The following is a 15,779-nucleotide window of genomic DNA, read 5'->3' on the forward strand; positions in this document are numbered from 1 at the left end:
TAATTTCAGGACCCAAGAGGCACATTAACAAATATAAGGAACTTTATTTGAATATCATACATGTATTTTCTAACAGAGAAAGTTTACTATTAAGCTGGTAATTCCTTTGCAAATTATTTTAGGAGGTCAGAATTGTCTAGTCAAGTGGAGCATTTTATTTACACACAGGACTACATTTCCTTCACAATAACGACATAAAGTTCAGAGTAAATACATGTAGCATATTCTACGTCTTTTAGAGTATAAATATGGCTTACGTTTTATTTCATTAAGCATTTATAGTTTCACATAAAGGCCTCTGTTCAGACTGCTTTTTACCACCACAAAGTTTAAAAGCCATTCATACCTTAGAAGAGTCTGAACTTTTCATATATGGCTCAGCGCAATGTGTGATGCTCCCCTGAAGGACTTTTTCAATTCTGGCCACAAGAAATATATCTGGATGAGGACAAGTGACTGAAAATATTCCCTAGGAGACAAAGAATTTTCTTCAGTCAGCAGAATTCACAGCTGTGTTAAACAACTCCCATGAACATTAAACAGCAAAGAACAGTGAAACAGGACAACTAGTAAAAAGCACCCAGTGCCAAACTAGTTAGCTGACAAATAGTTCATCATCTGCTCAAAAAGTCTATTTGGTGAGGGAGGTAACTAGAACGTTTAGAAAGAAGAAACGAAATTAAAAGCCACTTATTTCTCAGCTTGCTTTTACTGTCTAATAATAAATACTATTAATTAAGAGTCTAACGACCCCACTTCTGCGTTACAAGGTCTAATTTGAGCATTTTTGGTGCATTTACATAGCATGCAAGGTGAGTCTGAGTAGTAGGAATGCTGGGCTCATATTCCCCACCTGCTTCGGATACTGCATGGCGGCTTCATGAAGGATGCCCTTGAGGACAGATGGGCTCTGCCCGCTGCCATTCATCAGCGCCAGGGACGTGGTGGCCAGCATTTGCCTCACTGAGAAATGGTTCAGGTCTACGTGGAAATCGGCAGAAATCTTTCGGTTGTATTTTATGTCAAACAGGGATAGAGTAACAAAGAAAGGTTCAACCTGAACAAAACAAAACAATCCAACGATCACTATGACTCAAACAGGGACAAAAGAATGTTGCTATCAAAAGAGAAATGACAACACGTATTTAGGACTGTTGCCATAAATTACTACTAAAGATAAACAGTCTCATCCTTTAGAATACAGATAATTAGGTTATAAAACATTTTAGGAAACAAACAAAACAATTATTTTAGCTTTATGTGTTTTGCTACATAATGTCTGCTCCATAGAAAACACAGTTGCATTCCCCGAAGCATCTAAGATGAACTCTGTCTCCTAGAAAGCTGAGCACACACCTACCACCACCCTCATCTTTCAACACGAACATCCTGTCCTTGCAGGCTAAACAACCTCCATATCCTGATCCAAACACTGCACCTCTTTGATACCAGGGACTAGGATTTCTTATCCAAGCTGTACTGTAAAGGCACATTTGAAACTTCTGCCTCTATTTTTTTATCTTTATTTTTAAAAAGAAAAATTACATTTGTAGTGGGTCCTTCTTCATTTTCGGCAACGCAGCATTGCAAATTGAAAGATAAATCATTGCACTTGACAAGGATCCTTTTTCCAAACTTTTCTTCAAATGGCTTAACTTCTGGCTCAGCTGATGAGAAATCAAGCTTCTTTAAAAGAAAATGTAAACATATAAATAAGTTATGCTCTTATTTTTAAAAATCATCATAAATGCATCCAAAGAAAACAGAATAAAATATGGAAAAGCTATATACACTTATTTACTCACAATAGTATTGCTATTATATAATCAGTTTCTATGGTTTAGAGTAGTTACACACATAGTTGATAATAACGGTCAAAGACATGGGCGGGGTGTCGTGGCTCACGCCTGTAATCCCAGCATTTTGGGAGGCCGAGGCTGGTGGATCACAAGGTCAGGAGATCAAGACCATCCTGTCTTAACACAGTGAGACCCCGTCTCTACTAAAAATACAAAAAAATTAGCCAGGTGTGGTAGCGGGCACATGTGGTCCCAGCTACTTGGGAGGCCGAGGCAGGAGAATGGCGTGAACCTGGGAGGCGGAGCTTGCAGTGAGCCAAGATTGCGCCACTGCACTCCAGCTGGGGCGACAGAGCAAGACTCCGTCTCAAAAAAAAAAAAAAAAAAAAAAAAAGATATGATGGTATGCCTACTCAATGGGTGAACTGAAAAAATACAGAGCTTGAAAATTATGATTATGAACAACACAACCAATGTCCATCCAGTATCCAACCAAGTGTCCATCAACAGATGTATAAGGATACATAAAATGTAGTATATACATACAATGGAATATTCGCCACAGAAAGGAAATTCTGACACATGCTGCAACATGGATTGACCTTGAAAACATTAAGTTTAAGAAGCCAGAAACAAAGGACAAATACTATATGATTCCATATTTATGAGGTTCCTAAAATAGGCAAGTTCACAGAGTAGAACAGAGGTTACCAGGGGATGGGGGAAGAAGGAAAGGAAGGTGATTATTTGGTACAAAGTTTCTGTGTGGGAAAATGAAGAAGTTCTGGAAAAGGATGGTGTTAATGGTTGTACAATAATGAGAATGTATTTAATGCCACTGAACTGTACACTTAAAAATGGTTAAAATGGTAAATTTTATATTATGTATATTTTTACCATGATAAACAAAAACTTCTTAAAAGCAGATAAAAATTATAGACATATAAACACACATACATATGATTATGAGGTCTGTGAGGAAACAGAGAAGTACTTATCATTGAAGTTAAATGGAAAAGCTTTGTATTTGAGCCTGAGCCTGGGCTACTTGGGAATTATCATTGACTCCCAGGCACCTGCAGTGATACCGGTTATTTTCTGATGGCTATTTTAACAGATAAATTAGATGTGCTTTGTGAACTTGAGAATGTCTTTCAATAAATCTCTCCCAATTTTCAAACATCTATTAAATATCAAATATTCACAATAGTAATGCTATGGTGATGAGATTATACATTTTTATTTTTCCTCTTTTCCCCGAATTTTCTATAGTTATTTTGCTTGTTGTTCCAAAATAAACAAAGCAAACAAATAAACAAATAAGCCCATCGATGATTTTCTCTCCCACACTTGGTTTTAAATATTAAACATTTAGATAGTTCTTACCTGGGCATCTGGGTCCAGATAAAAAAGTTTGACTCTGCTTTCACTTTTCAGTTTGATTTCTGCTTCTCTGGCACTCTGATAACAAGATAAATAAAAATTACATTTAACAAAATCCTTTCCTTGCAAAGATGCCCAAATACAGTTAAAAGCTGCCTAGTCCTGAAGGCTGAGGCTGCTGGAGAGCTCTGCCTCGTGCTGGAGAGCCGCTGTGTATGCCAGGGGGTGTGCAGCACACAAAGTAAGCACCAGGAGGAAAAAGAAGTGACGATGAGATTCCTGCCCTTCTGAAGCTCACAATCAGTGGTAGAGTCAAAGTCAACACAAAGAAAGCAAAAGAGAATAATTAAGCATCTGTGTGTCAGGAAAGTCTTCATAAAGTAATGGAATATGGGATAGACTTGGAATGAAGGGGCAGAATCGAGCTTAACACTCCTGGCTGAATGAAAAGGATGCACAGACACTGAAGATGGAAATGAGCACAGATGCTAGGAAAGATTTAACAGAGTCCAGTCTATGACTGGTTGCAAGAAGGGGAAGAGGAAGGAAAATATTTTGAATGATAAGATAGAGAAAATGATGGCTGATCTTGAAGGACAAGATGCTGATTAATTCAATAAATATTCATTAAGCACCTCTTATGAGCCAGGCCCTAGAGACATGTGAAATGTGAATGAAGGAAGTCCCTAGCCCCAAGGAACACCAGGTGGGGAGACAGCATATCAACAGGTAATAAGAGGACAAAAGAAAGTTTAAGGTAACAGTGGAAATCAACTTGGACTAGGGGGTGGTAGTCAGAAACCACCTCCCAAGGGAAGGCCCATCTGGAAGGACAAGAACACTTGGCCAGGAAAGGAGAAAAGCACATTCTAGGAGAAGGCACAGCAGGTGCAAAGGGACAAGTCACACCTGAGCAATCACCAAGTCACTCATCATAACCGAAAGGCAGGGCATGATTTAAAAAAAAAAAAAAAAGTTAAGAGAAATGAGTCTGGGATTTGCCTGCTAAGGATTGGGGACTTCCCCTTGTTTAGCATATCATCAAGAAATAACCATAAAAATGGGCAACCAGCAGCCCTCAGGGCTGCTTTGCCAATGGCATAGCCATTCTTTATTCCTTTACTTTCTTAATAAACTTGCTTTCACTTAAAAAAAAAAGACTGGGGATTTCATTCAGAATCTAAAATATCCTGCAACATTTTAGGTAGGAGAATAAAACGAGCTCCACATTTCAGAAGCATCAATTGGGTAGAGCTGAGGCAACGGGTTAAAAAGGGTAAGACCCAGAGGCCCACAATGTCTTTCTTGGGTTATCACACCAGTCTCCCCATCTCACAGCAGGGCCGATTAACAAATCCCACATTTCTAGCTTGGGCAGCCTGATGAATGGTGAATCCATAAACAAGACAGAAAACTCAGGAAAAACAAATCTGCCAAAAAGATGGTAATATCCTTATCATCTTTGTGTAGAGATGCCTGGGTAGAGATGCCTGTGGAATTTCCAACTGGAAACATCCAATAGACAGCTAGAGGGATGAAAGTTGAGCACAAGGCCGAGAGGAAGGCTGGAGTTCCAGACTTGGGAGTGGACAAGATGTCCTGAGGAAGAGGGTGGAAGCGGCTCTGAAGACAAAATCCTGGGGGCCCAACATTGAAGAGGTGGACAGAAGAGAAGCCACAGAAGAAAACAGACAGACGGAGGCAGAGACGGGGGCTGGAGATGTGGCATTTGGGAACAGAAAGAGAGAGAGGCTTTTCAGACATTCACAAGATAGAAGTCATCTCCATCTTTATGATTCTTCATGCCTGGTGCCTCTAAGTCTATATTCTGTTCTTCTTGTCTGTCAGAGCTCTTCATGACTCTCAGTCTCCACAGCTAAGTCTATGGAGTTGGAATAGAACGCACTCTCTCATCTGCTACTTTCCCCAGAGACATGTGTCACATCTCAGCACTCCGTGGGGCACTCACAGCCACAGCAGAAAAGGTGTCTTGTCTCTTCTGTTGGTGGCAGAGCAAAGTCTATTATTACATTTCCAATCATGGATAATGAGAAAACAAGCATCTGAATCTTCTTAGCCATGCGATTGTTGTATACAATGGTCTTTAGTAATGATCCAAACTATCATGATCAGCTGTCTATGTTTAAATAAAATGGGCACCAGAATACTAGGAAACTGGGTTCTGGTTCTAGTTCAGTTAAGCAGCTGTGCAAGCTACGCAGCCTCTCTGGGTTCCATTTTAATTTCTGTGTAAACACGTTAAACAAGATGATGGCTCAAGTCTCTTGCCACACCAAGTTTATCTTGATGCTATCAGTGGGAGCCTGAAGGCTATGGAGGTGAAGGGGCATTACTGCAATCTTCTGTTTATGCTTCCAGGGCAAAACACTTGCCTGTGGTGGAGGCAGGTGCTCTCCATATGGGAGATGGGACCACTTCATTTTAGTCTATCCTGCCTGTCACCTTTCCTAATTTTTTACACCAAAAGAGCAAGAACATGTGCAAGTGGAATCTCCTTAACTGAACCCAAAGAATTTGCTTTACATTGTATACTGCCTGTGGTGTTTCCTAACAAAACCGTCAGTACTAGGTGCTGCAAGCCACCACCAACAGTTATCTATTCTACTTCTGAATCGTCCGCTTGAGCCCTTCAACAAAGGCAAATACTGTGTTATGTTCTCAAACGCGAGAGCAGAGGAGTGGGTTCTTAATGTAGATGCAATTCCTGATGCCTTTCTGAAAGATGCTTGTTGTCTCGAGTTGACTGTGCTAGAAGATAAGAAATAAATAAAGCAAGAAAAACTGCTAATGAGCTCCGTATAATTAAAGAACAAATAAGAATGCAGACATAATAAAAGAAAAACAATTAACTACTAGCCAAAATAGACACAAAGCATTCTGATTTTGTCACTAACACCCAACAGATATATTCTTTACCACAGACATCATTTATTGGAAAAGAAGGGACAGCTTTAGATGTAAAAATAACTTAAAGGTTTGTAATCTACCTAATATATATCAATTGCTCTGCTATGAGATACATAAAAAGCAAATTTGGCTTCTTAAAGTTCCTCCTATCCCTCCTAAGGTCTAGGATGATGCATTAAACAGGGAGGATGCCCAACAGTGGCTGAAGGAATTACCAAATACAATCTAAGAGGTAGAAAAATGTGGTTCAGGGAGAGCAGGACTTTGCCCCAGAGTCAGGAAACAGTATCTGGAAGAATAGTAATGATAAGAGCTACTACTGATAACAGCCAATGACTACCTGCCAGATATGCCCTATGTGCCCATTTTAATTTTATACAACCTTAGGAGGCAGGTACTATTATTACCCCTGCTCATTAAAAGAGAAGACACTAAGGCATGAGTGTTAGGTACTTCGCCCAAAGACCTACATCATGAAATAGAGGCCTGGCTTCTAACTCAGTTTGCCTGGCTTCAGAGTCTATTACACTACACAAGAAAGAAGAAAAAAAGGTAAAGAATGTGAACAGGCGAGTCAGGAAGAAAAAACACAAGTGGCAAATAAATGTATGAAAATATGAAAAATATCACTAATAACCAGCAAAATGTAAATGAAAGCACAGTAAAATACCATTTTATACTCATCTGGTGAAGATGCAGAGAAACAGAAATGTGAATTGTTACAGCTTTTTGGGACAGTAACTTGGCAATGTTTAAAGCATTAAAAACACAATAAACTTTGACTTAAACTGAAAAAACCCTAAACGTTCATTAATAGGGAGATGGCTGAATGAAGTATACAGTAGCAACAGTGGAAATATCATGCAGCTTGCTGATATGCATGTAAGAGGGAACCAGATCTTCTACTGGTCCAGAGGGACATCTATGAAATATTTTTAAGTGATTCAGTAAATTTCAGAATAATGTATATATTGTGAACACATTTTTATAAAAAACCTTAAAAACCTTACATATGTTTCTCTATATTTCTATGAGCAATCAGTTTGGTGAAAGGGGAATTGCAACTGGTTATTAACGTCCGTGTTCTCAGGAATGTGGGAATGGAGGATGAAGGGAAAAGGCGAACTTTTCTTTAAACAACTTTGGGTATTTTTACTTACTGTGACAAGCATACTTATTTTTAATTAAAATTTTAGTAAAGATAATAAAAAAATACTTGTAATATGTACTCTCACAATCTAAGAGTGGACAAAATACAGCTATAACAAATATCATCCCAAAGACTGCAGTTGAGCACTTCTCAGAGTGATGGAAACGAGCTCTGCTTTTAAAATAAACTATGGTCAGTCTATATTGTGATGGTAGGAAGAGCCAACTGGCTTTTCCCCAGACACCCTGTTGCCACTTTCCTGCCCAAAGCCCACTGACTACTCTGGGTTTCGTGTAGAAGAGAATGAGAGGAAAATGGAAACAGAGAAAGCACAATGGCAGAGCTGTTCTCTGTAGAAACTGGTGTCTGCTGAGAAGATAAGGAAGAGAATGATTCATCTAAACCAAGGGCGATACCCCCACCCCACCCCATCCTGTAAACCCTACATTCAAGCACTAATGACACACCCTGACAAGGTTTTCTTCTTTGTCTTAAGAAGTAGTTATGGACCAAACATTCAAGAGTTTCCAGAAAGTCTGCTGTAGGCTTTAGGCATATTGTGTGTCTTAAATTTATTTGCGAGTAGATAAAACAATTTAGAGACAAAGACTACAGTCAACAGCATCTTATTCTGAGGATGAATTACCAGAAACATTGTATTGACTGTTGGGTCATTTAAGCAGAATGGGTTGGAACAGGAGGACTTTGCAAAACGTTTTGAGGCCAAAATACATACTCTTTAATTTAAAGAGTTATCATGATCTATTTCCACTACTTCCAAGACACCTAACTTCTCAGGACAATCAGCTCATCCTCTTCACAAAGGAGGCCTAGAAATGCAAAGCCAGCTGACCCCACAGACACAAGCCTAGCCAGCTCGTTTGTATCATAGTGCAATGATATTGTTTTCTGGATTGGAATCTAGGGAAGAAAGCACTTATTACAGACTTGGTTTAAAAATTCAGAAAAAGTGTCTGTGAAAGCGCTGGGTTCTGACAAGTTCTGCTGAGCATGGCCCTTGATCCTCACTCCATCTCTATGAGACTAGAAAGTCTGAGACATCATACTTTCCCCTGCACGCAACTGTGGAAGATTTACCTGGAACAATAAGTTCATTTGCTTAAAACAAAGTTGAAAGGTAAAAGGGTGTGAGTAATTCTGGATTCAGATGAAATTCTACTTCTCTTTCAGAAACAAATGGGGAAACCAAAGTAAAAGTTGATGCTATTCTTTGAGTACAAAAATAAAAGCTCACAAACAGAAAAGCTGTGGAAGAAAACATAAGGTGGGTTTTCTTCACACTATCTTAAGGAGGTGACATATATGTTCTGATGTCACCTAAGATATAAATGTAACCCAAGAAATAAATTATTAAATAACTAGTGACAAAGTTTATAACCTGATTATGTTACTCCTTGACTTTCTAGGGAAGAAATCAATTAACTAACTTGAATTATGGTTTGTGTATCTAACTAAAATATTTAGAAGACTGAGGCTATACACTGTTATATTTATAATAAAAAATTGTTTGGCTCCATAGTAGACAATAGGAGGAAAAGAACCAGTTTTAGGGTAAATACAGTGTGTTCTCTAATAAGAAAACAATAAAGATGTTCAGTACTAAATGTACAAACATAAGTTCCAAGATTATACAAAATATTCTGAAAACCTAGGTTTACATCACTCATACTGTAAGTAATGAGCCCTTCCATAATATTCCAGAATGAGACAACAGTTATTTTTGCACTGAAACAACTTCCTGTCGGTCATATCCTGTTTGGCTATGTCTTAGTCACAGTGGAAAACAAAAGCCGGGGCAACAGGATGAAGGAGGTTAGAGGAGCTGATTAGACAAGGAACCTGCCATTAAATTACACCTTCAGCCACCTTCTGCCTACCCCCATTGTTCTAGGCCTTTCTCTGCAATCTGACTGAATTGTGGCCCAGCCACCCAGCCTGACCCTTTCTTGCACCTTCCTTCCCTGATACTGACCTCTTTACCTCTTCATCCCCTGAGTAAACACCTTACACAGTTCTCTCTCTCCACCCCTCCCCCTGTACACTTCAGCCTCTGATTCTGTAACCATGGAATCCATTCCTCCTAAAAATGGGATGACCAACAGTTACCAGATCAACTTCTTTGCCTTCTCAACCAGTGCAAATAATCCAGACACCCTGAAGGGGGATGATAAACAGCCAAAACTGCATTCTTGCTCAGGGCTGGGGACAGGAAACACAGGTCTCCCCTTAGTGCCTGGGCTGCTCACACTGACACCACTGAGCTGGGTTTTAAAAGGCAAAGCCCACAGATATCCACGTGCTAAGTGAATAACTCATCTCCATTTTCTTCATTCTTTTCCTCTTCAAAAAATTACTTTCCACCTTTTCTACCTTTTTCTGCCTTCCTATATAAAATTATTTTTAAAACACCTCAAAGCGAGGGGGAAAGAAAAAAACAGTAAAGTCCCTAACAAGGATGCATTTTTTTAGGTTTTGACCATGATTCCTAGTGAGAAATGTTTTAAATCCCCAACACAAAGATAAATGTTTGAGGTGATGGCTATCCCGATTATCCTGGTTTGACCATCACACATTGTATACAGATATCAAAATATCACACGAACCCCCAAAATAGGTACGTTATATACCAATGAAAGGAAATAAATATACATAATAGCACACTAAGAAAAACAAATATCTTTTATATCACTATGCAAGACACACACACTATATATATATAAATAGTACACAGCCCTTAATATGATACTATTTTATATAAAAAATGTTATTATTAAGGGCAGATATTATTTTATATAAAAAATAATGTTATTATTAAGGGCAGTGTACTTTCATATTCTCCATTCAATTCTATCACATTAAAAAAAAAAAAAAAAAAAAAACTTTTTTTTTTTTTTTTTTTTTTTGGAGACACAGTCTTGCTCTGTCACCCAGACGAGAGTGCAGTGGCATGATCTCAGCTCACTGCAACCCCTGCCTCTTGCGTTCAAGAGACTCTCCTACCTTAGCCTCCCAAGTAGCTGGTATTACAGGCACCACGCCTGGCTAATTTTTGTATTTTTAGTAGAGACAGGGTTTCCCCATGTTGGCCAGGCTGGTCTTGAACTCCTAACCTCAAATGATCCACTCACCTCAGCCTCCCAAAATGCTGGGATTACAGGCATGAGCCACTATGCCCGACCTAAAAAAACTTTTTAAAGTGAGTCACATAATGTTTAGCTAAATAAGCCTGACACAAAGCGTACATGTATGAGTCCATTCACAGAAAGGTCTAGAAAAGTCAAAACTAATCTACAGTGATGGAGGTCAAAATAATGAGGGTCTCAGGTCCAAGCTAGCCTGAGGGCTGCTTACATCAGTGTACAAATGTGAACTCCAGTGAGCTCTACAATTCATACTTGAGCATTCTGCTATTATAAATTACACCTCAATAAAAAGAATAAAAAACTAGACAGAAACAAAAAGAAGCAGGGGTTGAAATCAAACTGATTTCGCCAACTGAAATGGCTTAAGCTAACTTGTAACCCATGGTTTAAAAACAGTTCCAAATATTTTAAATGAAAAAAAATATATAATTATACTTATAAAAATATAAGTATATATACATAAATGTACACATTTATATTAAATATATGTATATATTAAAAAATCTCCCTAGGTCTTGGGATCAAACAATACCGAATTATATTGGCTGGGTAGTAAGAGAAGGAGGGGACAGTTCCTGTATATCCTCATTGGAAAAAGTATAGATTTTTTATTAATCAACATTAAGCTCAAATAACATGAATCTTCTCCTAGGTATCCATTCTGTTCACCCAATAAGTGCAGAAGGTTACTTTCTGAATTCTAGATGGCATCACATATATTACCTGCTGCAACAAACTAAAACCCAAATGGGCACAAACATTTTGTTTTGAGAAATTATGAACTCCCAAACATCCAGAAACAAAAAAGCAAATCTCAATGCAAAATATGATACGCAGACATTCATAACACAAAAACACAAACACACAAGCCAAAACTCTTCCCGGACTAGGAGGTGGTTACAATGGTGGCACTAAAATTAGCTTTAATAGGCAGGTGCTAAAAAGATACTGTGGTAACAGTCAAGTCCTTAAAAAAAACAATGTTCTAAAGTCCTAGCCAGGGAGGGAGATTTTACACTTGAGAACAGCCATGTTGTCTTAAAATAAAGGTCAATGCTGAATGCTAGTCTATTTATAATCCTATATAGATAAACCATGTTTCTATTATAGTGTTTAAGATGTGGGTGTGGAGGGTCACCATTTCACTCTAGTATCAAAAAAAAAAAAGAATAGAAGGGCAGTAACAGAGTAAGTGTGCAAAGGGCTAGAGAAGACAAAGATATTTCTCTCATTTAAGAAAGAATCATTCAGATACACACAAGGACACAAGTACAAGCACAGTCATTGTAGCTTTGTTTATAATAGAAAAAATGAAAATAATAGAACTGCTAAAATTAAAAGTTATATAGTACAAATAAAAGGGGTAAATTTTAAAATTTTTTAAAGTGCAGAACAATATAGTATGTTAGCATTTATAAAACATTTTTAAACATACTGATATGTTTAAATTATAACATTATATCAGTATCTATCATAACAGTATATATCATTATGATAGATTTATTTGTAAAGATATAAAGTGATATAATGATATAATGTTTAAATTATAACATTATATCAGTATCTATCATAATGATATAACACAGTATATATCATTATGATAGATTTATTTGTAAAGATATAAAAATGAAAGTAAAACTTTTAATAGTGCTTGTTTCTGATTGGGGTTGTGGGAAAAGAAGAGAATGGGAATAAGGACAGTGTTTAAAAAGAACTTCAACTATAACTGATGTTTTATATCTTTTAAGAATGTGGAAGCTAAAAAGGCAACATCATCGTAGATATTTAATCTGGGAAGTAGCAGTATGGTTGGTTTGTTTTTCTTTGTGCTTTTCAGTAACTCTTAAATTTCTCAAAATTGTAGGATACGGGAATAGCTTATTTTTTTCCCATTGAGAGTGACCGAGAAACAATTTCCGTAACTCAGGCAACCCCTGGGTTTTGCGGCAAGATTACCAGGTCCTTCCTCTTTAGAACTGTGTCTATTAACCTGAGTAAGGGAGAGCACATGTATCAACATAGAAAGTACGATGCTATTATGAGAACACCTGCCTGCATATTTTGGTTATTTCTTCAGTACCTGTGATGCAGTGTTAAGCATTAGCAGGGGGAAAAAAACACTTAAAATAATAATAAAAGAATACTTTGCAGGGTACTTTTTGGAAGACAGACCTGAAATCATACTGCATGAGTACATGTCACCTTGTAATCAGGTCAGAAAAACAGAGAGGTAATCGCAATGTAATTGTTATGATTTCAACAGGTTCCATTCTGGACAAACCAGTGAAATGAGAAATACTTCAATAGCATTCAATGAAGAGCAGAAGATGTAAGATGATGTTACCTTGGCAAGTTCCGGCAGGTAGCTATCTAAACTGGAACCAGAACCTTCCAATTTGCTTTGTTCATCATCTAAAATGGCAAAACAGATTATTGGAGTCACTTGTATTCATAGCATTTCATTTGAAACAGGAGGAGGAAGGCCATTTCTCTTAGGTGCCTTCAAATGAACACAGTGGTTCCCCACTCTGGATGCTCCCGGGAAACACTTGGGGTGCTTTGAAAAAATACTGATGCACAGGTCCAGTGCTGAGAGTCAAAACATTGAGTAGCTGGTATAGCATGGACACTGTCCAATTAGACCTGACACTAGCTATGAACAACAGCCCACATGGACACATCCATGAGACCCCCTAAAAGTCAGACCTGCCCAGGCTCCACCCCAGGCCAACTAAATCAGAATCTCTTGTGGGATCAGGTAAATGGTATTTTTAAAAAGCTTCCAGGCACTTCTAAGGGGAAGCCAGGGTTGGGAACCACATAAGGGTTGAAGTAAAACATGAATTGTCAAGAACATAGCCAGTTTTTTCTCACCAATTTAATCTGAGGCTCCCATGCATTCTAATTATTACTAATATTTTATAATACAGTAAAAATTCTATGCCAGATACTTGAGATTCATTTTCTTATTTACTCTCCCATCTTCCCAGCAATTTTCATGTTTATTCCCATTTCACAGGTGAGTCAACTGAGGCTCAGAAAACATAAGTTGTTTACCCAAGGCTACACAGCTGAAATACAGTATTTATGGGACTCAAACCCAGGTCTTCCTTTCTGCTTCCAAAGCTTTGGTTCTTTCCATTACATGATTTCCACATACAAAATGTCAGGGAAGTAGGTTATAATGTGGCAAAACCTTTGCGGACAGGCTATTTGTAAAGAGCTCCTATCCATCCCACCTCTCATGTACTTGTGCAACACAAGTCTCCTTCCTATACCCACCTGGCAAAAATAAAGACACCCACAGAGTGTGTATGTGCCCGGGGGAAGCCAAGCCTGCCTACCTTCATGAGAGTCACCATTTCGCTTTTCTTGCATCGCGGCTTCAAAGTTGAGCTGGAGGATCTTATTTAGAATTGTGATCCATTCTTCCATTTCTACTTCGCTGTCTGCTGCCAAGAGATAACTACTTTTGTCCTGCATTTTGAGCTCAAAAGCAAAACGCCTGACTTTGTTGTTCTGAAATGAAAAAAGGATAAAGAGACATACTTTAAGAATTAGAACTGCTTTAAAATAATTTTTCTCTCTTATTTGTTGGTGAGTGTTATCTCATTGGCATTGAGAACCAAGCTATTTTAAACTGCAAGCCCCCTCCTCATGAAATCCCATCACTGCCCACCTTCCCTGTTTCACTTCCTGCAAGCTTTATTTTTCCATCTGACTCATTACCTGCTGTACATACTCATTTGATTCATTGTGTGCCCCTGCAGTGGAATGAAAGCTCCTCAAAGCCCCCATTTTGTTCAGTGCTACACATCCTTAGTCTCTATGGACTCTACAGTGACTTGCACATAGTGAGTGTTAGAAAAATATTTGTTGAATAAAGGAAATTTCATGTAAAATTTTCATATTTCTTCAGCTCCTTTTTTTTTTTTTTTTTTTTTTTTGAGACGGAGTCTTGCTCTGTCGCCCAGGCTGGAGTGCAGTGGCGCAATCTCGGCTCACTGCAAGCTCCGCCTCCTGGGTTCATGCCATTCTCCTGCCTCAGCCTCCCTAGAAGCTGGGACTACAGGCGCCCACCACCACGCCTGACTAATTTTTTTGTATTTTTAGTACAGACGGGGTTTCACCGCGTTCGCCAGGATGGTCTTGATCTCCTGACCTCGTGATCCGCCCGCCTCGGCCTCCCAAAGTGCTGGGATTACAGGCGTGAGCCACCGCGCCGGCCCAGCTCCTATTTTTTTTTAATGAAGTAGTGTATGGTATTATATTTTTAAAAGCCCACCATTATCTATTATGTTTAGCTTACTTATCTGGAACTTTCCCATCCTTTATGAATCCCAAAAAGTATTTGGACTCCCTGTCTGTGGCCTTGCCTCCTGCCTCCGGTTTTCACGCCTGCAGGAGGGTGACTGGCTCAAAGAATAAGAGTAGTCCTCGTGCAGTAGCAGACAGAAGATGAACATGCACTAGGCCAGGACTTCTCAGCCTCAGTATTACCGACACTTGGGCAGCCAATTCTTTGTTGTGAGGGGTTGGCCCGTGCATTGTACAATGATTAGCAAAATTTATGGTCTTAAGCCAACAGATGACAGTCTTCAGACATTGCAAGATGTCCTCCAGGGAGCAAAATCTCCCCAGGTTGGCTGCACTAGACAGAGGTTCAGCTCAGAGGAACACGGCACAAGATCCCCTGTAAGGACAGGCGAAGTGATGTGAAATCGAACACTTCCACTAACCTGGGCCAGCAAGACAGCCTCCCGTATAGCCACTAAAATCCTAATGGGTTATCCACAGTCACTCTAAGAGTTCCTTGGTGGAGGTCTCAGGGACAGGGCAAGCCTCCCAAAAGTCTCTGTGATTTTGCAGCACAGTTCTTAGAAATGCAAAGTCAAATGCTCCCCTTGGCAAAGTCACACACTCTTGTGCCAGACTGTCTGCTGTGGGCTCAGTAATTGCCACCTTGGCTTTCACTTAAACTTCAAGGCAAGAACCAGGGAAGAAGAGTCAAAGGCTAGAAACAAAATGAGTTTTCTCTCCTCCTTTCCCTGTATACTCACAATCGTGAAAAGAGAAAGTTAAAAGTGGGGGGGAAAATACCATTAGGACTCAATTCTAAATAATTTCTGTTTCTGAGTCTCAGTTTCCTCATCTGCAAAATAAGTATAATACATTTCAAGGGTTCTAAAATACTCAAAAATTTTTAGTTTAGGCATTTTTTTTTAATTCACAGCACCAGTCAACTAATTTTTTAAATAACATCCATAAGTAATAATTTTTAAAAACACTTAAATCACAACTTTTGACTTTTAGTTTACAAACAGACATAGATAAAAACAAATTATTTTACTCTTT

General features: G+C 38.7%; 2 protein-coding genes across 29 annotated transcripts in view; one reads left to right on the plus strand and one right to left on the minus strand.

Moving 5' to 3' along the window:
• The window catches only part of UBAC2 (UBA domain containing 2), an 885,094-nt gene that overhangs the window by 399,449 nt on the left and 469,866 nt on the right, over nucleotides 1-15,779 (plus strand). The window lies entirely within an intron of this gene.
• Nucleotides 1-15,779, minus strand: part of DOCK9 (dedicator of cytokinesis 9) — a 298,820-nt gene that overhangs the window by 111,006 nt on the left and 172,035 nt on the right. For all 28 annotated transcript variants that reach the window (XR_007720659.1, XM_050765961.1, XM_050765940.1 and 25 more), the window contains exons 8-13: nucleotides 13,769-13,943; nucleotides 12,769-12,836; nucleotides 3,186-3,260; nucleotides 1,546-1,686; nucleotides 854-1,057; nucleotides 347-469 (exon numbers count right to left, since the gene is read on the minus strand). Coding sequence is in view for 27 of the 28 variants with exons in the window: in XM_050765961.1 (XP_050621918.1) it covers nucleotides 347-469; nucleotides 854-1,057; nucleotides 1,546-1,686; nucleotides 3,186-3,260; nucleotides 12,769-12,836; nucleotides 13,769-13,943 (786 nt within the window). In the remaining variant the exon portion in view is untranslated. The remainder of the gene's footprint in view (nucleotides 1-346; nucleotides 470-853; nucleotides 1,058-1,545; nucleotides 1,687-3,185; nucleotides 3,261-12,768; nucleotides 12,837-13,768; nucleotides 13,944-15,779) is intronic.

This window comes from Macaca thibetana, chromosome 17, assembly GCF_024542745.1.
Source record: "Macaca thibetana thibetana isolate TM-01 chromosome 17, ASM2454274v1, whole genome shotgun sequence".
Taxonomy (NCBI): domain Eukaryota; kingdom Metazoa; phylum Chordata; class Mammalia; order Primates; family Cercopithecidae; genus Macaca; species Macaca thibetana.